The sequence below is a fragment of the Crinia signifera genome, chromosome 1 (genome assembly GCF_055691185.1).
Source record: "Crinia signifera chromosome 1, ASM5569118v1, whole genome shotgun sequence".
NCBI classification, from domain to species: domain Eukaryota; kingdom Metazoa; phylum Chordata; class Amphibia; order Anura; family Myobatrachidae; genus Crinia; species Crinia signifera.
In genome coordinates, this window is record NC_139217.1 from 187,334,001 (window position 1) to 187,358,098 (window position 24,098).

The following is a 24,098-nucleotide window of genomic DNA, read 5'->3' on the forward strand; positions in this document are numbered from 1 at the left end:
GGACAAAACATACAAGACAGCATAAATCCTGCCGTTCTTTCATTTCAGTCCTGAGCCGGCGGCCATCTTTGTTTATAGTGAACTTCCTCCTTATGCGTGTCAAGCCTCATTTTTGTTTCTCTTGAATAGCGGCGGCCATCTTTATTTACAAAACCAAGCCTCTGTTACATTAATATAGTAGATATATTCCACAGCCATTTTATTTCCATACAAACACTGTCCAAGCCTCTTTTTGATCCCCATTCATGGGGTATAAGCCTCTTTAAACAGCCACGGATATCGCTATTAAGAACAGCCTCATTAATTAGCATATCCATGCCAAACAAGCCTTATACAGGTACCTCTAATTCAGTGGTTCTCAACCCTGGTCCTCAAGTACCCCCAGCAGTGCATGTTTTCCAGATCACCCAGCAGGTGCACTCATTATTCATACACCTTTTGAAAGATCCACAGGTGGGGCTAATTATTTCACTTGCAATGTGGAAAACGTGCACTGTTGGGGGTACTTGAGGACTGAGGTTGGGAACCACTGCTCTAATTTATACTAGACATATAACATATAATACATACATTCAAATAATAATTCTTAATGAAAACAATATAAAAAAAATATATAATAAGAGAGAATATATACCAATTTCTAAATGTAAATATCATCTCTAACCATATTCCCTCAATACTAAGAACAATCTTCCTACAATTAATAATTTGCAGATAATCCTAGAATTCTAAAATTAATCTCATAGATCCTGGAACTAGCAGTGGGTAATCTCTAAATTTGGATACAGCTATGAACATCAGGGGCGAAATGTAATAGGGTGTGATTTTTGGACGAGTTCCAAACTCGCCAGAAATCGCACCTTTAAAAATCGCGTTTTTTGCCGCGAATTCGCATATGTAATGAGATGCGAATTAGCGGCAAAAAATGTGATTTGCCGCGATTTCGGGCGATTTTTAGTCATGAAAATGTGCGCATTTTCAGTCATGAAAATGTGCGCATTTTCATAAATGCGATTTTGTGCAAAAAAAAAAAGTTTAAAAAAAACGTCGTGGGGTCCCCCCTCCTAAGCATAACCAGCCCCGGGCTCATTGAGCCGGACCTGGTTCCAAAAATACGGGGGACAAAAAGCATAGGGGTCCCCCATATTTCTGAAACCAGCCCCGGACTCTTGGACCGGTCCTGGTTCCAAAAATACGGGGGACAAAAAATCTGGGGGTCCCCCGTATTTTGAAACCAGCACCGGGCTCCAACAGCCCGCGGTGTCATGCCACAGCCGGGGGACACTTTTTATACAAGGTCCCCCGGCCAAAACATGAGCACCGTGGCTGGTCAGCCTTGGACGGGGTAACTGGAGGAGTGGGGACCCCCCCAATAAAGGGGTCCCCCCCCCCCAGGCTTCACCCGTCCAGGGCTGAAGCCCGGGGCTGTCACCGGCGTCCGTGGCCAGTGGACGCCGGCCTGATAGGGTTAAATCCATCATACGTTACATTGCTTTATACCGGAGAACTACAAGTGCCAGCAGACCTCCCCCGCATGCTGGGACTTGGAGAACCACAAGTCCCAGCATGCGGGGCATTAATGGGCCCGCTGGGACTTGTAGTCCACCTGTAAAAAGAATGTTTATAAAAAAACACACACACAGAGAAGTAAAAGTTTATTACACACCTCACTTTTACACCAGCGTTACTTACCATTCCTGGATCCAGCGCTGGTCTGGCTGCTTCACAGCCGGCTCCCCCCACACTGACAGGCAGCGGGGAGAACCGGCTTTCTCCGTTGCCTCTAACAGCTTCTGTAGCGCTGTTGCAGCGCTACAGAGGCTGAGAGCGCGATTGGCCGATACGTCTCCATGGAGACGCATAGCTCAGTCCTGATTGGCTGAGCTATGCGTCTCCATGGAGACGTATCGGCCAATCGCGCTCTATCCTTTAATCATGAAATCCTCACCTGATGTATAAGAGCTAAAACCTAGATTTTTCTTTATCAGGTTTTTGCATGAGATCCAGGGCTAGATTTATTAAGCTCAGTGAAGTAATAAAGTGTCTGGTTTTTATCACCGGCCAATCAGCTCCTACCTGTCATTTTTCAAAACAAAGAGAGAAGAGATCTAATTATTTTAGGAAAAAGATATAGGGTGCCTATGATATATGTTGGTTCTCAGAAAGCAGCTGCTAAAGTGTAGGGGTAGTCAATCCCTATGGGGATTTTTCAAAACCAAGCCTGTAACCTCACAGGTAGGAGCTGGTTGTCCGGTGATAAAAACCAGACACTTTATCACTTCACTGAGCGTAATAAATCTATCCCACATTTCTGTCCCCCACATGTATAATATCCTTCCGGTTTCTCTGGCAATCAAGAAGGTTTATTTATGATCTTATTTCTGTCTTTATTTATTTTTCACATTTTTTTGCTTTCCTAAACACCACAGTATCCTTTGTATTGATTTTTGTTCTGATATGTTTGTCTAATTCAAGTAGATGTAAGTTCTTTTTAACAATCCTTTTTATACTTTTAGCCTGGGTATTATATTGGGTCACAAAAACTGCTCCTCTCTCCCTCGTCTTTACCTGTCCTTGTTATGTACTTAGGAGTTTTTCTCTATTCATCTCTTCTAACACTTTAAGGGACTCTTTTAGCAATTTATCTGGGTATCCTTGTTCGAAAAATGATTGATACAAGGGGGGAAATTTACTTAAGGAAATGTGTAAAAAATAGGTGTAAAAATAGGTGTATTTGTACCCAGAAATACACTTATTTTTTACATTTTCTATCCCGAAAATATGGCAATTCGTATTGATAGCACATCAATACGAATTGCTGTATTTTCGGGATAGAAAATGTCAAAAATAAGTGTATTTCTGGGTACAAATACACCTATTTTTACACCTATTTTTTACACATTTCCTTTAGTAAATTTCCCCCAAGGTCTCATTTTCTTCTGGTTCTTAAATGCAGATGGAGACGAACAATTTCTTTTGATCTGCATAAATTGGCGAAAGTGGTATGTATTCTCTTCCTTTTAAACACAAGAAAAGTGTCCAAATCGGAGTGCATGGCCAGGATTCTAGTTGCCGGTACTTGTGTATTATCACGGCGCCCAGTTTTGCTACGTACGGCACCGTAGGGAAATCGCATTGCATGCGATTTTGCGGGGCATGCGATGCAATGCGATTTTTTTTTTTTTTGTGTGTGTGTCATTTATTCTCTGCTCTGTCAACCCAGGGCCATCGCATGTCCCGCAAAATCGCATGCGATTTTATAGGGTGTGCGATGCCATTACATTAGCTATACAATAATATGATTGTATGTCCCCAAAATAGGTTTAACGCACCCCCCCCACCCCAAAGTGTGGCGAGCGGCAGCGGAACGCGTCCTCCGACCTTTTCATTCACTCACTATCCACGTCGGCGTGGAGTTGATTTCATATAGTGTGGCGAGCGGACGCCGATTAATTTACATGTATTCCGCGTCCGCTCGCCACACTATATAAAATCAACTTCGCGCCAAAGGGTATAGTGGGGAAATTAAAAGTTCGGAGGATGCGTTCTGCCGCCCCTCGCGGGGCTCGCCACGCTTCGGGGTGGCATGGATAGGTGGGGGGGGGGTGCGTTAAACCTATTTGGGGGACATACAATCATATAAATGTATACCTAATTTCATGGCATCGCACACCCTATAAAATCGCATGCGATTTTGCGGTAGATGCGATGCGATGGCCTGGGGCTAAAAGAGCAGTGAATAAATTACATAGGAAAATCGCATGGCATTAAAATGGCCCATGCGATGCGATTTTCTTACGCAGAATAGCCCACTAAGCAAATTGAGTACAGAGTTGCCATTCTAACAAGTAAAGTCTGTATGAGAAATTGAGCATGAATCTTGGCCAAGGTTTTTGGCGTCCAGGTAAGTCCCAAACATTCTAAAGGTTGAAGCCTGGGGCATTGGAAAGAGTGATCGAGAGCATTAGCTGATATAATAAGTTGTGTGACAAGGTACATTGAAAAAAACAACCGGTGCTATAAAGTGCTTAAATAAGTGTTTCATTGTGATGCACCAAAGCAGCCCAGTCAAACCAATTTGGGGGCCCCCACTCCAAAACTCTCCATATAACTGACATAGAATGTGAGATTTAATAGGATGAGAGAATCAGAAAGTGAGAGATTTGGTAAGAAATCTTCAGTTTTTTTAAAGCGGCAATCCTTTACACTGCAAAATCAAACTGTTTTTGCAGTGTAACTGGATGCCGCTTTAGAAAAAACTCGATTTCTAACCAAATCTCCCACTTTCTGAATCTCTCATCCTATTAAATCTCACCCAATATATCATTTTGTTCAGGTCTCACTTAAGCCTTTCACATCACAATGCCAGGTCGGACCTGGAGATCCTGGGTCCGGAGCCTTCACATTAAACCTGAGTTGCCCATTATACAGAGGTCGAACTGGGTTTACCCTTGTCATAACCCAGGTTGCTTGACCAGGGTTATAAGCTTTGGTACTCTCACCCTGCACCTCGACCCGGGTTGTTACGTAGCAACCCGGCACTATCCTGGGTCCAAGGTGCAGTGTGAAAGGGGTCTTGTACTAGTGCCTTGTTCAATGTGCATTCAGCCAATGCAAGGGATTTACCCCGCACAGAAACCATATAACCCACCCAAATGTAACTCTCTCGGCAGATGTTACATCTGCTCCACTTGCAGTGTACATGTTTTTTTTTTCCCTTTTGAAAACAATGTGTCCTGCAATCAATTATTAAAGCTGGTTATTACAGTGGTTCTCAGCCTTAACCCTCATGTTGTCCTAACAGGTCATGTTTTGTGGATTTCTGTCTGTTGAAGCAGGTGGGATAATTACTGACTCAGCAAAATATATTACATAACTTGTGCATGATTAAAGAGATACATAAAACATGACCTGTTATGCCCTGTGCACACGGGGCGAGTTAGCCTCCGTGCTGAGCGATTTAGTTAAGCTCAGATCGCTCAGCACACAGCGCTGCACCAGCACTGTGTGCTGCATGATCTGTCATGGGCAGTGTTTTTAATTGAGAGGGCACGCGATGACTAGATTTATACTGCATGCAGTATAAGGGGGGTATTCAATCTAGGATCACGGCTGTCGATCCCTGCCGACAGCCATGATCCTGGCCCGTTTGCGGTCAGCCCGACAGCTGAACGACAGGCGGGATTCAATGTCCCGCCTGCCGATCGGCACAAAGGAGGCGTGGCCGTGAAAACGGCCGTGGATTGTCGTTATGCGGCCGGGATCGCGACAATCCATGGCAGTTATTGGCAGAACAGGCCTGACAGCTTCTAAAGTCGGGCCCGTTCTGATGTGATCCCGCTTGAATGCTGTCGCTAAAGACAGCACTGAGTAGGGATCCGCCGCTACTTCCCCTGTCGGAAATAGCGGCGGCACATTGAATACCCCCCTAAATCTAGTCAGGCGATAGTGACGCGCATAAATCGGTACTCTTTACCTAGCACGGCGCCCACGATTTTGATCGTGGGCATCGCAGGTAAAAAAATCGGGTGCAACGCGACCAACGCGATGCCCGCGATTTCCCATAGGGAACAATGTTAAATGTCTCAATTGACCCGATTTTCATGTTCAATGCCTCAATTGACCCGATTTTTCTATAGGAAACAATGTTCAATGGCCCACAGAGGCCAAATAGCCACCCTGAAGTGTGAAATGGCCCCCACAATTGTTAACGCCACCCCACGATCAACGTCAACCCGAAGCGTGGCGAGCGGCGGCGGTAAGCGTCCTACGACCTTTTCATACCCCCACTATCCACGTCGGCGTGGAGTTGAGAATAGAATAGTGTGGCGAGCCCGAAGGGTGGCGAGCGCACGCGGATACCTTCACAGGTAAACGCGTCCCTTCGCGGGCTTCACAGGTACCTGCGTCCCCTCGCTGCGCTCGCCACACTATTCTATTCTCAACTCCACGCCGACGTGGATAGTGGGGGTATGAAAAGGTTGTAGGACGCGTACCGCTGCGCTCGCCACGCTTCGGGTTCACGTTGATCATGGGGTGGTGTTAACAATTGTGGGGGCCATTTCACACTTCAGGGTGCCTATTTGGCCTCTGTGGGCCATTTAACATTGTTTCCTATGGAAAAATCGGGTCAATTGAGGCATTGAACAGGAAAATCGGGACATTTGAGATATTTAACATTGTTCCCTATGGGAAATCGCGGGCATCGCGTCGCACCTGATTTTTTAATGCATTCAATGCCCGCGATGGGCGCCGTGCTAAGTAAAGAGTACCCATAAATCTATCGCCATTGCTGGGGACATACACACAGAGAAATCCATGCTTCATTTCTAAAGGTGCCCATACACGTACTGATTACCCGGTACTTTTTGTGCTAAAATAGCATTGTTGTGCATGCGATGCTATTTTAGCACAAAAAGTACCAGGTAATTGGTACGTGTATGGGCACATTAAGCAATCTAGTCAGAATACTTAGAAATGGGGCTTTGTGTACCATCGATATATAAACCAAAAGTACCGGGCATTAATGGGCCTCTTTGGACTTGTAGTCCACCTGTAAAAAGAATGTTCCAGATCCTATGATCCAAAATGTGTCATTTTTTGGGCAGAAAAACAGGCTTCAATTGGATTGCCCAAGGAAAACATTGTGCTGATTTTTTTTGGGCCATAATTGGATAACTGCTCTCCCCTTTATGCGTGTACAACTTGTTCCTTTTCCATATTTTATATGTTGGATGCTGTTGAAATCAGTAGTTTAGCTTTCGATGTTTAAAGTACACTGCAGTATGCTATAGCATTGTGTAAAACTTGCACTCCTTGTGATAAACCATTTATAGATCCACCCAACTTCCCCTTTACGGTTGTCTTCTAAATTATATTCTATATATGAATTGTCAGGGGTGTAGCGCTGGGCTCTTCCTAGATACAGACCAGGATGAGTGCACCGTTGGTGGTGCGGAAAAGTGAGGCCACAGGTCAATGTGCATTGTTACATCTGTGCTGAGGCAGGCTGCAATGGAAGGTGATGGAACTGTGTCCATGGAATGTGAAAGGGGCAGTGATAATAGGTGCTTGGGCTGAGGAAGGTGATGGGGGAGCCAATATGTTTCCTGTTAGGGGACATTGTGTCTTTTTCCCATCAATTTTTTTTGTTCCTTGTCAAGTACAATATGTCTGTATATCTGTGATGGCACAATGTCTTAAGCTTGCTCCAGGTGCCATGGCTCTATGCTATGCATGTTGCGGATTTTGCACTGGAAATAATGATTAGTCTGCAGATGAAGATGTTGTGAAGCCCCTTGCGAAGAGACCTCCCCATAGATTGCCATTTTAGCTAAATATAATCAGAGAAATCTCATCTATAGGTCAGATCTCCACTTGGCTGGAAAATAGATGCAATATGGATGAGGCTGGCATAAGCTTGTGTCCTAAAGTGAAACATACCTTTATTTATGTATAAGGTAAACATTCATTTTATTTCATTTTCACACTTTTATTATTTGTCTCGTGCATATTAACATGTAAACAATGCAATGGATACATTTATTTATTCTTAAAATACATTTTCACTTTTGTATTCCAGTAAAATATTACAACAGACTAATGGAATGTAACAGTTAAGGGACATATCAGAGTGTATCAAACAAGGTTCCATTACTTTGTGTTGCTAGTGACCTACATTAATCTGAAGTAAAATGGCTGAAGTAGATTTTACGCAAGTCATCCTAAATATCAGTAATCTACAAAAAGTTGTGCTCTTAGGGTTCCTAAACTGCTTTTACAGCAGTGCACCCATAACACTGCAGCGGTTTAGCCACTAAACTACATGTCTAAACCTAGTTCTTGTTGGGCAAGAAAATGAATGGGTGCCCTTGGGACTCACTGAACAACTGAATATTGGACTTTCAGTACTAGGAAGTGCCGAAAAACAATTAAAATCCATATTAAGATGAAAGAGAAAATTGTCAACTTGCTTTAAATTACATTTGTCAGTTAGAAATATTGTCGCTTTCAAGACCTATGGAGAACATGTTATTTTTATCACATTGTATCAAATAATGAATACATATTCTTATTTTCTATGGCCTAAACAAGTTACACCATAGATTTGAGCATGGTTCTTCCAATTATGACTGCGACCATTTTCATTTCAAAGTTGCCCGTCTTTTTATTTGAGACTAAGAAAAAAAGATAAAAAAAACAATTTAGGGACTGAGCATTTTAATGCAAATTATATTCCCACTTTGAGAGAGAGAGAATATTTAGCTATGGGACTATGCATTTATTATATGACACATCAGTATCTGTGTGCTTATAAAGTAAAGTAAAGGACATATAAATAACACCAATACAAAATAAATATATATCTGTGTGTGTGTGTGTGTGTGTGTGTGTGTATATATAAAATGAGCATGGATCCTTCCCGATAATTTGGATAGCGAACAGTACAAAACAAACAAAGGCACTCTCAAGGTCTTTGCAAAACAAGCATAATTTAGTGGTATAAATCCCCACTAAATTATGCTTGTTTTGCAAAGACCTTGAGAGTGCCTCAGTTTGTTTTGTACTGTTCGCTATATATATATATTTCAAGAGAATTTATTCAAATAAAAAAATCCATTTGTAAAAACAAATAGATGAAGACATTTCTTATCTTTAAGTAATCATTTCTGGATCACAACAATTTGTTGCATTTGGTGATAAAACAAATTCACAACGCGTTTTGTCTCGGAGACTTCATCAGGGGTAAACCCTAATATACGACGCAAAAGGAATCTTTGCTCAAAATACATTAAAGGCTGAAGTATAAAGCCTCCCAAACTAATCTACAGGTTACAAATGACTAAAATAATATAATAAATAATATAAAGAAAATACTTATGACACAGAATATATGCCATAGGTATATTATTTGTATTATTTTAAACAAAATGACTGGGGAAGCACTACCTCCCTTGACTGCACAAGCCATAATTCAGACCAGCTTTTAACTCATTTACAATACTATATAATGCAACCCTAACAATCGGCCACTAGATGGCAACATTGGAATGCAGGGTTGTGTCTATAAATGAAAATTGCAGAGTGCTGTAAGAAGGGGATGCAGTCAATTTAGCTACAATCAAAATCCTGACGGTCAAAATACCGACATTTAAAATACCAACATGGTCAAAATACCAATATTTAACTTGTTCATACTTTACCATCCCAGTGGATATGGACGGGGGGGGATATAATAGTGTGCCGAGCGCAGCGAGGCACCATGCCTGAAGCATGAGCCATGCGCGGGGACGCGGTACTACATTTGACTGTCCATGTCGCACCGACATGTGCCGACAGGCGGAATTTAATGCCCTACCATCCACTAGGGCGCGGAGGGAGAATAAAACCGCACCGGATGCATGGCGAGCGCAGCGGTACACGTATACGGGTTTTATGTCAGTATTTTGACCGTCAGGCCATGGTTGTCGGTATTTTGACCGTCGGTATTTCATACCAAATCCGTAAGAAGTACTGGCAAGGAAACTGTAGTGTAGACACAAGTAATGCATATGAGAATCCAGCTTTCTTTGTCAAGTTTACCTATTAGATTTAGGTGCATCAGATCAAATAGCAGCTGTGGTTCACAACAAATTTTCTAGTGCTGGAACTAGTATAGCCTAATGCGGGCATGGGGAACCTTTGGCCCTCCAGCTGTTGTTGAACTCAGGGTTACTACCTGACCCTCTCCATGAGGGAGAAAATGCTCTGTTCCTGGACTTCCCTGGTAATGTATGATTGCCATCACATGTGAGCATGGATCCTTCCCGATAATTCGGATAGCGAACAGTACAAAACAAACGGAGGCACTCTCAAAAAAACACTGACTCTCAAAAAACACTGACATGGCTATGGTCGACAATGCAATAGGTTGACATGAGTTTTTGAAGATTTATTTTTCATTTTTGGAATGATTTCATATTCATTCTCATGTGTCGACATGGACACCAATGAAGTGCCACACTTATGTCAACATTTACATGTGTTGACCTTTCTGTGTTGATTTTTTTCTTGTGGCGATTCGCTGCACCCCCCGCGACCCCCCATCCCACGATTCTTGGCAACCCCCGTGACCCCCCCTCCTGCGTTTCGCGGCATCCACCCCCCCTCACGCAATTCACTGCACAAACACACACCCCCCGCGACCCCCCCCTCCGGCGATTTGCGCCCCCCCCAACTCCCCTCCTATCCCCGCGATTCACGACAACCCCAGGATTAAATGGCACAAGCAAAACACTGACATGGCTATGGTCGACAATGAAAAAGGTTGACATGAGTTTTTGAAGATTTATTTTTCATTTTTTGAATATTTTCATATTCATTCTCATGTATCGACATGGACACCAATGAAGTGCCACACTTATGTGTACCTTTCTGTGTTTATTTTTTATTTTTTCTTGTGGCGATTCACGCCCCCCCCCCCCCACGACCCCACCCTCTCCCGCGATTCGCGGCACCCCCCTCCGCGACCCCCCTCCCACGATTTGCGGCAGCCCCCGCCCCCGCGAACCCCCCTCCCGCAATTCGCGCCAACACACCGCGCCCCCCCTCCCGCAATTCGCGACACCCCCCCCCCCGTATGCCCACACACCCCTATCACTACCCAGCTTCCTGCTCTCCTGAACCGTAACTTCCACCATTGGGGAGTCGCTGACAATGTGTTGCCCACATACCCCTATCATGCCTCATAGCCCAGCCTCCTGCTCTCATGCACCCTAACTCCCACACAGTAGGAGGAGACACTGACTCCGGGCCACCGTCCTGTACTCCTGTACTGCCACGCTGGACCCCCACCCACTGGCAGAAGCTGCACAGTGTCTCCCACCCTCCTCTTTAGTCCCCCTTATGCCCAAACTGCCGGAGATTTGTTAGGAAGACACATCCCCTCACATGTGCCCGCAAAAGGAGAAATTACTTGATGGCCATCAAATGATTTCCACTGCCTTTGCAAATATAAGTTAGTTGAATATGACTTATATTTGCGGCCGCCAGAACAAAGACAGGGCGGGCGGTGGATGTCATGTGACGTCAGCCATCCGTCCGCATACCCATGGGAACGACCAGCGTTTTCAGGAGGATGCTGAAGAAAAGGCCCTGACATTAAATAGGCAAATGCAAATTTGGGTACTTGTGTATTATAGCGCACAATGTTTTTATCGCATTGCATGCCATGCACCTGATGGCATGCGATGCGACGTGATTTTTGGGTGCTTACAATGTTAAATGCACCACCACGCCACCCCCCCCCCCCCCCCCACTATAAACGAGTGCAGCGAGGCAAGGGGACGCGGATACCTGTGAAGCCCGCGAGGGGACGCCGATACCCGTAAAGGTATCCGCTATGCTTGCCACGGTTCGGGCTCGGTGGCTCGCTGCGCTCGCCACACTTTCTATTCTCAACTCCACGCCGACGTGGATAGTGGGGGTATGAAAAGGTCGGAGGACGCGTACCGCCGCCCCTCGCGGGCTCGCCACGCTTCGGGTTCACGTTTATAGTGGGGGGGTGACGTGGGGGTGCATTTAACATTGTAAGCACCCATTAGGGTGCTTATACAATTTTTAATCGCATCGCATTGTATGCCATACACAATTGCATGACATTGTAATTGTATGACATTGTACAATATCGCGTCGCATCGCATACCATCGCATGCCTTATGGTATGCGATGCGATGGGCGCCGTTATAATACACAAGTACCCAAATTTGACTTATTTATATAAAAAATATTGGAAATATCGACCAACATTGATTACCCCCCACAGTGTATGGAAACATGATGGGCAAGATGATTTTAAGTCAAATCAATTGTTTAGAACTAACCAGTTATTGGGCATTGTGTACATTGTAAATCGGCCATTTTCAGGGTCATTTTCAGGGTCATCTGAATTGGTCGATGCTGGGAAGAATCTCATGGGGGTAAATTTACTAAGATGGGAGTTCTACTGAAGATGGGATGTTGCCCATAGCAACCAATCAATTCTACTTATTAATTTAGCACTTCCTAGAAGATAATAGAATCTAAAACAGACAACATCCCATCTTCAATAGAACTCCCATCTTGTGTACCTACTGTAGCTATACACATTCTTACCCATCTTACCATTTTCCATCTTAAAATCTTAATCCATTCATCTGCTTCTGCACCTGTTTTTGCACAGAGGTAATATGTCCTCAGTGGGAATACTAAACTGTAAAGAAACAGCAGGAACAAAATCAGCATATCATTTTCCATAGGATAAATAATACAATTTCTATTTAAATATATGATTATTTAGGCGGCCATGTCTTTGTTTTCAGGGTTTCTTTAACTGGTACTTGTTGATCTAAATGTGAATTTCAGTTGTGCCAGAGCTTTGGGAACACAGCGGTAAATGTATGAAGCAGTGATAAGGGAGGAGAAGTACTGTAATAAGGTGCCTGGTACTTTATCACTGGCCAATCAGCTCCTAACTGTCCCTTTTTAAACCCAGCCTGTAATTTAACAGCCGGGAGCTGATTTGCTGGTGATAAAGTCCCAGGCACTTTGGGGCAGATGTATTAAGCCTTAACAAGAGATAAATGCAAAGGTGATAAAGAGAGATAAACGTCCAGCCAATCAGCTCCTTACTGACTTTTTTCAAACACAGCCTGTAACATGGCAGTTAGCAGGTGATTGGCTGGATGTTTATCTCTCTTTATCACCCTTGCATTTATCTCTTGTTATGGCTTGACACATCTGCCCTATTATCATTTATCCTCCCTTATCACTGCTTCATACATCTACCGACCTGCAGGGTGTGTTTGTAAGTTTTATGTGAAACCAATTTTCACATCTAAATGATCACAGTAATTCTTCCAATTGATAATGTAGGGAAATTGTGGTATCATATCTTTATTTAAGGATCTTTATATATGCTTCCTGTTTAAGTAAAGTACACTGGGGGCAGGTGTATTATAGCGACACTATAGCACTTCCTGCTTTACTTATAAGCAGGAGGGAAAACCAAGAAAGTGTATGGACACATACCTCCCAACTAGGGATGCCAATCCCAGGGCATTTTTTCAATCACGGAATTCGGGATTGAAAAATGCTTAATCCCAGGATCCCCGGGATTGGCCTCTCTAATAATAAAAATAAAAAATGACCCGGCCCCCGCAAACTTCCCGCCCCGCAAATGTCAATAGAAATGACTAATAAGCCACCCCCGACAGTCCGCAGTCACTTACGTTGATGGGGAGTCGGGGACAGGCAGGAACAGGAGTCCTCCTCCTGCGGACGGGCAGTGGGCGTGTGGCCGGGCGATTGTGATCGGGACAGTGATCTGTGCTGATAGACATGCTGGCGGCCGGGCTGTGCAGCGTGACATGATGTCAGGGGTCACGCTGCACAACCTGGGCGCTGCCATGCTTGTCGGCACAGATCACTATCCTGAATAGCGGCACTGCCGGATGGCACTGGTAACTGGTCAGTAGCAGTCAACCGGGCAGCATCTGAGCCATATAGGTGCTCAGCGCTGCCCGGCTTTAAAAAAAAAAGTGAATTTTACACGGGGTACTAATCCCGGAATCCCCGGGATTGGAAGCTTCAATCCCGGGATTCAAATTCCGCCAATTTTAAGCCTAAATCCCAGGATCCCGCCAATCCCGGGATTGGCCTCCCTACTCCCAACATTTTAAAATCTGTAATCGGTACTTGCCGTGCCGGAGGTGTGACCGGTCTGAAAAAGGTGTGGGGTGCCAGAGGAGTGACCGGTCTGAAAAAGGTGTAAGGCTACCAGGCATGTGGGCGGGGCTTTGGACAGAGGGGCATGGCCTAGCACCACAACCTCCATTTCTGTCTCCCATAGCAGCTAGGCAACCCCTGGATCCCTCCCTGCCCTTCCTCCTCCCTGCACTGAAGAGATGCTGTGTGAAGGTGCGCTGCATATCTTCAGCGATCACTGCTGAGCAGCGATGATCTCCAATTGCCCCAACATTTACACTCACTGAATATTGCCACCTGCGGGAGGGACAGCGGCACAGTCTCCAAATAGCGGGACTGTCCCGCTTGCAACCGAGCTGTTGGGAACATCTTATACACCACAGCGAGGGTAGTTATGATTCATATGTCATACATCCAAGTACCTGCAAATGGTTACCAAACTTCCATTATTGTGTGCCAACTTATTTCAATTAACCCCATCGTGTAAGTATAAATGTATAACAGACAAGCTTGTAGTTTCTAAGATAAAATAACAAGTTTAATTTACTTAGTATACACTCAATTGCTTATTTCATTTCCGTCTAATAGGCTTATTCCTTTCATGTGTCTGAGGCCCTAGAGTAACCTTCACGTGACCTTGTTTGGTCTACACTCGCAGGAACATTGAGTTATATATTTTAGAGATCGCTTACCAGAAACAGTTGACTTTCTCCTGTGAATAATCAAATTGTACAGCACTGCAATCTGTAAGATCTAATGTCTTTATTGGCTCCTGGGCCTGTGGAAAGATCCATGAAATCATGCATTATTTAGTTATTATTAATATTTAATTATTATTATTATTTAATTATATATTTATTTATTAACAGTTTCTTATATAGCGCAGCATATTCCATTGCGCTTTACATAGGGGACAGTGATACAACAAAACAGGGTATTTACAGTCAGTCAAAATGTAGGAGGGCCCTGCTCGCAAGCTTACAATCTATAGGGAAATAGGCATTGATACATAAGGATAGATACTGTATTCTTTATTGCATCGATTCCACCAGAACGCAAGGGTTTATGACTGGTTCTGGAATTTGATAAGCTTGCCTGAAGAGATGAGTTTTTAGGGAACGCTTATAGGTTTGGAGACTGGAGGAGAGTCTTATTGTGCTTGGGAGGGCATTCCACAGAATGGGTGCAGCCCGAAGAAAGTCCTGCAGTCGGGAATGGGAGCGAGTAATGAGTGTGGATGAGAGACGCAATAATATATATATATATATATATATATATATATATATATATATACACATATATATATATACATACATATACACACACACACACATATACCAAAAGGTGAGACCGATCCGAAAAGGGGGCAAAGCCAAGGGAGGATTGGGCATGGTCTTGATCCAAGAGGCAGTATACACATATATATACATACATATACACACACACACACATATACCAAAAGGTGAGACCGATCCGAAAAGGGGGCAAAGCCAAGGGAGGATTGGGCATGGTCTTGATCCAAGAGGCAGGACTATTGGCATGATACCCACAGTTTTCATAAATTTGGGGTGCCCCCAGCTCCCCATGCTGCTCTTCAGAGGTGTGGGGCTACCAGGCATGTAGGCGGGGCTTTGGACAGAGGGGCATGGCCTAGCACCACGACCCCCATTTCTGTCTCCCATAGCAGCTGGGCAGCCCCTGGCTCCCTCCGTGCCCTTCTCCCTCCCTGCACTGAAGAGATGCTGTGCGAAGGCGCGCTGCATATCTTCAGCGATCACTGCTGAGCAGCGATGATCTCCTGCCGAGGGACAGCGGCACAGTTGTATAGCTTCTGCAGAAATATTCTAAAGACAATGAGGCGCATTATACAGGGTGGTACAAAAATACTCCCAAATTTTGAAGGCTATCAAATAGGACATGGTAAAATCCAGAAGGTGGCGTTCATTCGTGATCCAGATGAGTAGTCAATCTCTGAGTTTTTGCATTACTTGACAGGTTACTGACAGGTTACAGTATTTCCAGTGTTATAGATGCAATTTCTTCACAGAGCTCACTTTTATTTGTCAAATCAGGAGTAGCCAACTCCAGTCCTTGAGAGCTACCAACAGTTCACCTTTTCCAGCTCACTGGTGCACTCGCGGGGCTCGATGCGCTCGCCACGCTTCGGGCATGGTGGCTCGCTACACTTTATAAGATGAACTCCACGCCCGCGTGGATACTGGGGGTATGACGTGGATAGTGGGTATGATTGTGTTAGTGTGTGAAATGTGTGTTGATAGTGTGTGTGTGTAGTGCAGTGTTTTATACTTACCCTCAACGATGTCCCCGGCGCTCCCCTCCTCCATGTCCCGCTGGCGCCATGTCCCCGGTGCCAGTGTTGCTCCTCTGTGTCCCTGGCGCCAGCGTTGCTCTCACAGTGTTGCTGGGCCCCCTCCTCCCCCCCCCAGGGCAGCAGTGACAGAGCACGGGCAGAGTGGAGGAGTGACACGGCTGCTGCAGGTGGCGCCGGCTATGCTGACAACGTAGCTTAGACTACTTGTCAGCGTAGCGTAGAGCTGCCGCCGTGAAACTAAACAAGTACCACTTTAACTGTTGGTAGCACTCGAGGATTGGAGTTGGCTAACCCTGGTCTAAGTCAACAAGCAAAATTTTCATTAATGGGTGTCAAATAATCCTCATCAGCTTCATGGAAGGCCTCCTTGGGCCATCTGGAAGCTGATTTCATCGACCAAGAGCCATTAATGCACTGGTGGCTGCTATAGGCCAAGAAATTACAATAGCATATTCAAAATCAATTGAAAATAAACTATTCCATGCACTTTAAGATTTTGTTCTAAAATGTTGAATAGCATTACCATGTCTTTTTTGGTAATGCTGTTTTTTTAAATACTAATCCTGTGTTAGTATTATGGATATGTGAGATTATAATCTTAATAATACAGTACTTTGATCACCAAACTATGTGGGTTATTTAGACCTGATCACAAAGCTTATTTTTTTTCTTAAATGGACAAAACTATGTGCACTGCAGGTGGGGCAGATGAGAGTGAACATGAGCAGAGAGAGTTAGATTTGGGTGAGTTATTTTGTTTCTGTGCAGTGTAAATACTGGCTGCTTTATTTTTACACTGCAATTTAGATTTGAGTTTTGACCCACCCAAATCTAACTCTCTCTGTGTACATAATACATCTGCCCCACCTGCAGTGCAACATGATTTTACCCATTTGAGAAAAAAGCAGCTTTGCGATCAGGTCTGAATATCCCCCTATGCCCATATATATACACAGTATGTGTGCTAATTCTGATTTATGATAGTAATGACTGTAGTGTACATAGAAATGAGATGCACTTTTATACCCATTAGAAACAAATTACAAAAAAAAACCATGGATAACAATTTTTGTAGCGTAACAAAGTGAATCTGGATTAATTAATGTTTTAAAAATTAAGCAGACAATTTAAGCAAGCAGATATTTCAGTGGCGTAACAATAGCCCTGCAGCCACCGCGGTAGTGGGGAGGCACTGCGCCGGGGGGCTGCGGGGCTATTGTAATGCCGCTGCCACAGACCAGCAGATTTACCTGGATGCTATGGAGAAGGACCATCATAAAATGTCCACCCCTATATAGCAGACAGTTCTCTGAAACTGTCTGCTGTATGGGGGCGGACATTTTGTGATGGTCTGTTTTTCATAGCATCAGAATAAAGCCAGGAGGGGAGCCGGGACCACCGCAGCGAATACAGGTCAAATCTGCCGGGGATGGGGGGGGGGGGGGGGGGGGGCGCGTGGGTAGCCGGGGGGGAAGGGGGGTGGGTGGGCGCTGCTTTATTATCGGTGGGGGGGGGGGGCGGCGCTTAAATTATAGTTACACCACTGATATATATGCAATATTAATTAAAATATTCAAAGCTGCTGTGTCTTCTGTTTTCACATATATAGAAAACTGTTTGTGCAGTTTAATAAATAAAAAAGCTTAAATAAAAAAGCGTTATTGGAAAGCCCTGATTTGTTCTGGCCATGTTTGATGTTATACCTTCAGGAACCTGATAACATCTGAGCACCTGACACGTAACAGAACTTACCAAGCGGTCCTTATAATATTTCAGCTCATTACGGGTCAGTATAAACCATCTGGTTTTCCAGCTCTGTAAGACAGGATGACAATTATCACATTGTTGTCATTATTAGAATGTGAGTGATGTCCCCTGGTCTAGTTGTATCACTGAGAAAAGAGTGTTCCTGCAGAAGGAACACAATACTCACAGCGGCTGCTGGACTTGTGCAAAAATATCACAGTGTCAAAGATTAAATTTCAGCCTGTTATACTAATGCTGCTGGCAAAGAGTTTTACTCATTCATCACTACTATTACACGATCACATGTTAGCATAGAAACACATCTAATATGGATAGTTAAGAGCAGGGGTCTACAGTAGAATATCAATTACCACTTTAAAGAAGACATATCAAACTGGTTGAAGGAAAATTCCTATATTAGTCCTATTTCTGGATACTGTATAATATCCCTGTGCAGGTGTGGTGAGCTTATTCATACCAATATCTGCCAAATACATCATGGCATGTGTACAATTACATTTCAGCAATGGAAACTGTTGTATGCAAGGCGGATTCATACCTCCCAACTGTCCCGCCTATCTCGGGAACGTCCCGATTTTTTGGACATTCCCGGCAGTGTCCCGCGGCTGGGGGGGGGGTGGGCAGTTGGGAGTCCCCCCTCTCAACTTGAATAGATGCTGTGCACTTGCGCACAGCGTCTATTCCTGCTGCCGAGGGGGCTGGGGGCATGTCCAGCTGCTGGGTATGCCCCCACAATGATGGAAAGGGGGCGTGGCCTAGCGGGAGCCACGAGTATAGACCACGGCCTTGAAAATTAGGCCACGCCCCTGACAATTTTGCCACGCCTGAGGCACGCTTCTGGGTGTCCCGACTGCTGAGGACGCAAAGTTGGGAGGCATGTGGATTGTTCTATTTTGATTTGGTTTTGTGCTTTAGGAGGTTATTCTGGAGAGAGCTCCGTCGGAACAGGGAGCACGAGCATCTCGTGCGCGCGTTCCCTCTTCTGGCCGGGGCTGGCGATTCTATCACCAGCCCCCGGTTGAATGAGCTGCACTCCATCTGTATATGGCAGACCTATGAATCTTGTTTATGTATTTGGCAAATAAACTGTGCTTTTGTCTCACAGCATTTATATCTAGCACAGTACAGATGCCATCTGTTACAAAGCAGCACTCATATATCCCACAGTACAGTGGCCAGTGTCTGACTGGAGCATGAAAGCCCTATTTAGGAATGGAGGCCCACTTTAGAGGTGTGGCCAGTATCCAGAGGGGGTGTAGCCAGTTGCAATTTTTGTCTGACTAACCACTAGAGAGGAAATAGTAAAGTATAAGAAATACTGCTAGTACTACTACTGATAATGTACTAGATTATTAACAGCAATGCTCTGTAGAAGATACAGTCCCATGTAGTATAATGTATAATTCATGTACAGAGTCTGGAACCTGATCCCTATAATATATCCAGCATAGTACAGAGGCCATCCAGGTAACATAGCAGCACTCATTACCTTCACACGTCCTCCTTGTTTTGTAAGATATCCTTCTTTCGTGCCCAACTGAAAAACAAAAAAAGGAATACAATTTATATGTATGAAAATATGAAAATTTAATAGACGGAGCACACCTCCTTCATGCATTATGAAGAGTAAAGAGCAACATCAGCAATCATAGAACGCATCGACCACATTTAAACATGCAGAATGTGATAGAGACTTAAGTTGACAGTGCTTAGATTCCATTATTTCTCCTTTTTCAGTTATATAGTAGTACTGGATCCCATGGACCAATGGCCATTTATAGAGTCAACTCCACATTAACCAGAGTCATTATCCCCTTGAGATATCTGTCTGCTCCTACATGTAGCATTTATTTTTGATTTCAATAAATATTTGACTTTACATCAAATAAACTATCCCATATTGATTCAAGCAGAAAGTAAAATGCAATGCTCTCCAAAGTGAAAGGAGTCAAACTGTCCTCTCTGCATGCGTTAGGAAACCAGTTTCTGAAGCTGGCCAGACACTAGGGCGATTTGGCCACTTTTCACCTGATTCCAGTGGATGGATAGTGCTTCCGATGCACGGTCTCATGCGAATAGAGATCAGACCTGCTGCATGAAGGATCTGTCGGATCGGACAACCTCCTGCAGCGGTGAATAGTATCACATGCGATATTACATGCAAAAGGACCGCATGCGTCTTGTCTCTCTGAGAAGTCACATAAGTGTATGGGGCCTTAATATGGAATCCAGAGTATTTATCCTGGCACTTAGTATCTATATGTAATGTGTGTAATAATGCGGTTATGTCGTGTGGTTATACAGAGTGTAGTCTTATCCGAGATAGATGGAAATTGTGCTAAGCTTGAGTTTGTCCTACAGTAACAATGAGTTGCTTTACTATTCCCCACTAGCCCAATTTCTCTCTACTAAGTATCATACTGACCTTCTCTGGACTGGATGACCACAGCTAATGATGGTATATACAACATGTATGTATGTATGTATGTATGTATGTATGTATGTATGTATGTATGTATGTATGTATGTATGTATGTATGTAGGAAGCAGTTAGTGGCGGCTGAAAGCAACCCCCCCAGAGCTGGACAGAGGCGGTAGCGGCCACAGTAATCCCCCTCTCATGGATAACATGCACATGGGAGAGGAGCGGAGGTGTGATGTGTAGTCAGCTACAATACACACATTGCATCCTCTGCTCCATGCAGGGACATGCAGTGACACAGGGGCTGAAGTGCACACTGCAGGATGAAGCAGGGTAGGTGCAGCAGCAGCAGCACTAGCCAGGGACTATTGAATTAGTCCTGTCCCCACCACCTTCGATGGCACAGGTTGTGACAATGATGACAGAGAAAGAACTTGGACCCATGACATTGACAGGAGATACCAATGTGTAGGAAAGAGCCTAAGGTAGGAGGGGAGGGGGGTTTTGGCTGGGGAACTTATAAGATTGTGGCTCCACACTTTTCACCTGAAGGCTGGGTATTGGGTATGGTTTTTTTTAAAGGATTTGCCTAGGGTGCTTAGAAACCTTGAACCGACCCTGGGAGTGCCACGCAAACACATATGTATATGTACCATACCCAGGCGAGTCGGGGTGGGGGCGCCCTGGGGGGTGGGGAGGGGGGTGGTACCTGTATTATAAAACTGGCGGCGTCGGCGTCCCTGCAGTGCTGGAGCGGGCAGGGGTGTCCGTGTTGCGGGGGTACCTGCGGCGCTGTCACTGTGTATAAAGCTGCTGTCGGCGGCGGGGTCCCTGCAGTGAATAGAGAATAACTAGCGCTATGCGGTGGCGCGGGAAGCGCTTCCGATTTTGAAAACACTTGCCGCACGCTGATTGGCTGAATCTCAGCCAATCAGCGTGCGGCAAGTGTTTTCAAACCCAGAAGCGCTACCCGCGCCGACGCATAGCGCTAGTTATTCTCTATTCACTGCAGGGACCCCGCCGCCGCTGCCATCAGCAGCTTTATACACAGTGACAGCGCCGCAGGTACCCCCACGGCACGGACACCCCTGCCCGCTCCAGCACCTGCCCACTCCAGCACTGCAGGGACGCCGACAGCTATATGTACATGCTGGGGGTGAGGGGCGAACTGCCGCCCTCCAGGTGCTTTGGGGGGGTATGACAATGTTATTAAGAAATAAAGCTTGATGTATGGTGAGGGTTGAGTATGTTAGTGTTTGAACTATAGTATCTACGGGTCTAATTTTTATTTGGAAGTAATGCAAAAAAGAAAAAGAAAAAAAGAAGCAAGTTAACTGCACCTGGGCAACACCATTTTGCATTGCTGGCAGGGCCAAATTAATAATGGGGCAGATGGAGCTGCAGATCCAGGTCTCCACATAAACATAGGCCCACTATCATGACAGAAGGATGATCACCAGACAGACACAAGCTGGCCACATGGTTGGCATAAATAATAAGCTCAACCCTCCGTCCCTCTCAGTCACTCAGATGGTGTCTCCCCTGCCTTCCCTTCCCCTCGCTCATATGTCCTGCAGGCTGCAGCCCCGAATGTGGAGAAAAGTGGGCAGAGCTACACAGGCCTTGAAGGGGTGGGGCTACATTGGTCCCGGAAGGGGCGGGGATACATGTGACTCAGAGTGACAGACATGCTGTGCTGCCTGAGCCTGGTTAAGAGGAAGAAGAGAAGCTGCTGCCATTCCAGGGCCACCCACAGAGTGAGATTGCACTCTGTGGATGTTTCTAATGTAAGTGCTTAGTGTGTGTATATATAGGGTGGGTTAGGGTGCAGGATAAAAGGGTAAGGATTAGGCTGCAGGGGTAGGGAGGGTTACAGACCATGTCAGTGTGATAGAGTGCAGGCCATGGGCTGAGGGAACACGTCAGTGTGATAGAGCACAGGGTGAGGGAGTGCGCCAGTGTGATAGAGTGTAGGCTGCAGGGTGAGGGAGCGCGTTGGTGTGATAGAATGCAGGCCACAGGGTAATGGAGCACATTGGTGTTACAGTATAGAGCGTAAGCCGTGGGGTAAGGGAGTGTGCCAATGTGATAGAGCCCAAGCTGTGGGGTGAGGGAGGGCGTCAGTGGGAAAGAATGCAGGCCACAGTGCATCCAGTTTATGTTCCAACAGGGAGGGGTGATAGCATTTGAGGGGGTGGAGGGCCCCAAGATATATCAGTGTATGGGGCCCCAAAAATTCTGTTGCCGGCCCTAAAAAAAATGTAACTCCCCCTGGGCAATGAGCATTTACCTCCCCCTGGGCAATGAAAATTTAACTCCCCTTGAGCAGCTAGCATTTAACTCCTCCTGGGCAACGAACATGTAAACTTCCTATGGCAACGAGCATGGAACCCCTGGCAATGAGCATGGAACCCCTTATGGCAAGGAGCATGTAATCCCCTTGGCAACAAGCATGTAATCCCCCTAGCAACGAGCATGGACCCCCTATGGCAAGGAGTATGTAATCCCCCTTGGCAACAAGCAAGTACTCCCCCTGGCAATGAGCATGGAACCCCTGGCAACGAGCATGTAGGTAAGTGGCACCAACAATGCGATTAATCTCATTTAAAAGTTGTATTCGTTGCGCAGCAAGGGGCTGTTTTGTGATTGCCCCTCTGTCGGAGTACTAGAGGCTGGGATTCCGATGTCGGTATGCTGATCGTTGAGATCACAACCGTCGGCCAATCCTACCACACCCAGATATTATGTATATAATTTTTGTATCTAATTACACTTGTTTAAATGACCAGGTATATACCGATTCACCTCAGTCTCAAGCCCATTCTTCTCTCCACCCCTCTCTGGAACCCCCCTTGCAAATCCTGCATTTGCCCCTGACACTTACCAATCAGCTGGTTGATGTGTTGGCATTGACATAAAAATTGGGTGGGCATTTGAATTTGCCTGGTTAGTTGAATTGTAATTCACCAGTGGTCCCTGCAGCAAGGGTACAATGGTCAGTTGTCACCTGCACACATAGCCAGATGCACCAATATATTTGCAGATACATTGAGCATTGGCTGTGTTGCATTGCCAACATAATAAGCCTGTGATTATCATTGCACACAGACATATGACGTGCAATAAAATAGGTTGCAAGTCTTGCGCCCAGGCGGTATGTTGGCCCGACTCAGTGGTTGTTTTTTTTTAAAGCTGCAGTCCTTTACAAGGCAAAACAATCATTCAGTGTGTACCCAGCATAAATCAATTAGTTAGCACAAGAAGGTACAATCAGACAGTTTAAAATGGCAACAAACTGAATATTAGTACAACTGGTACTTGTGTATTATCTGGGCGCCCGATTTTTTCATTGCATGCTACTACTTAAGGCATGCAATGCGATGCAATGCAATGCAATGTGATTTTTCATTGTAAAGACACGATTTTTAATTGTATAGTCACCCATGGGTGATTTCATACCCCCACTATCCAACTACGTATAGGGGTTGATTTTATATATTGTGGCGAATGAGGGGACGCGGATTACTTTACATGTATTCTGCGTCCCCTTGCGGGGCTCGCTGCACTCGCCACGCTTCGGGCTCGGTGGCTCGCTGCGCATGCCACACTATATAAATTCAACTCCATGCATAGTTGGATAGTGGGGGTATGAAAGCACCCATGGGTGACTATACAATTAAAAATTGGGTCTTTACAATGAAAAATCACATTGCATGCCTTAAGTAGTGCGATGCGATGCAATACAATGAAAAAAAAACGGGCGCCCAGATATTACACAAGTACCGTACAACTAAGCCTATATTAGTTCTGCTGTCTTTTATGCACATAAATAAAACAAAATACATGTTTTTATGA

At 45.0% G+C, this 24,098-nt stretch overlaps 1 protein-coding gene across 2 annotated transcripts in view; it reads right to left on the reverse strand.

Moving 5' to 3' along the window:
- Window positions 1–7,530: 7,530 nt before the first annotated feature.
- Window positions 7,531–24,098, reverse strand: part of DAPP1 (dual adaptor of phosphotyrosine and 3-phosphoinositides 1) — a 75,869-nt gene continuing 59,301 nt past the window's right edge. For both annotated transcript variants that reach the window (XM_083179040.1, XM_083179041.1), the window contains exons 5-9: window positions 19,311–19,358; window positions 17,807–17,869; window positions 14,415–14,500; window positions 12,142–12,229; window positions 7,531–8,177 (exon numbers count right to left, since the gene is read on the reverse strand). In XM_083179040.1, the coding sequence (XP_083035166.1) occupies window positions 8,145–8,177; window positions 12,142–12,229; window positions 14,415–14,500; window positions 17,807–17,869; window positions 19,311–19,358 (318 nt within the window). In that variant the 3' untranslated portion in view covers window positions 7,531–8,144. The remainder of the gene's footprint in view (window positions 8,178–12,141; window positions 12,230–14,414; window positions 14,501–17,806; window positions 17,870–19,310; window positions 19,359–24,098) is intronic.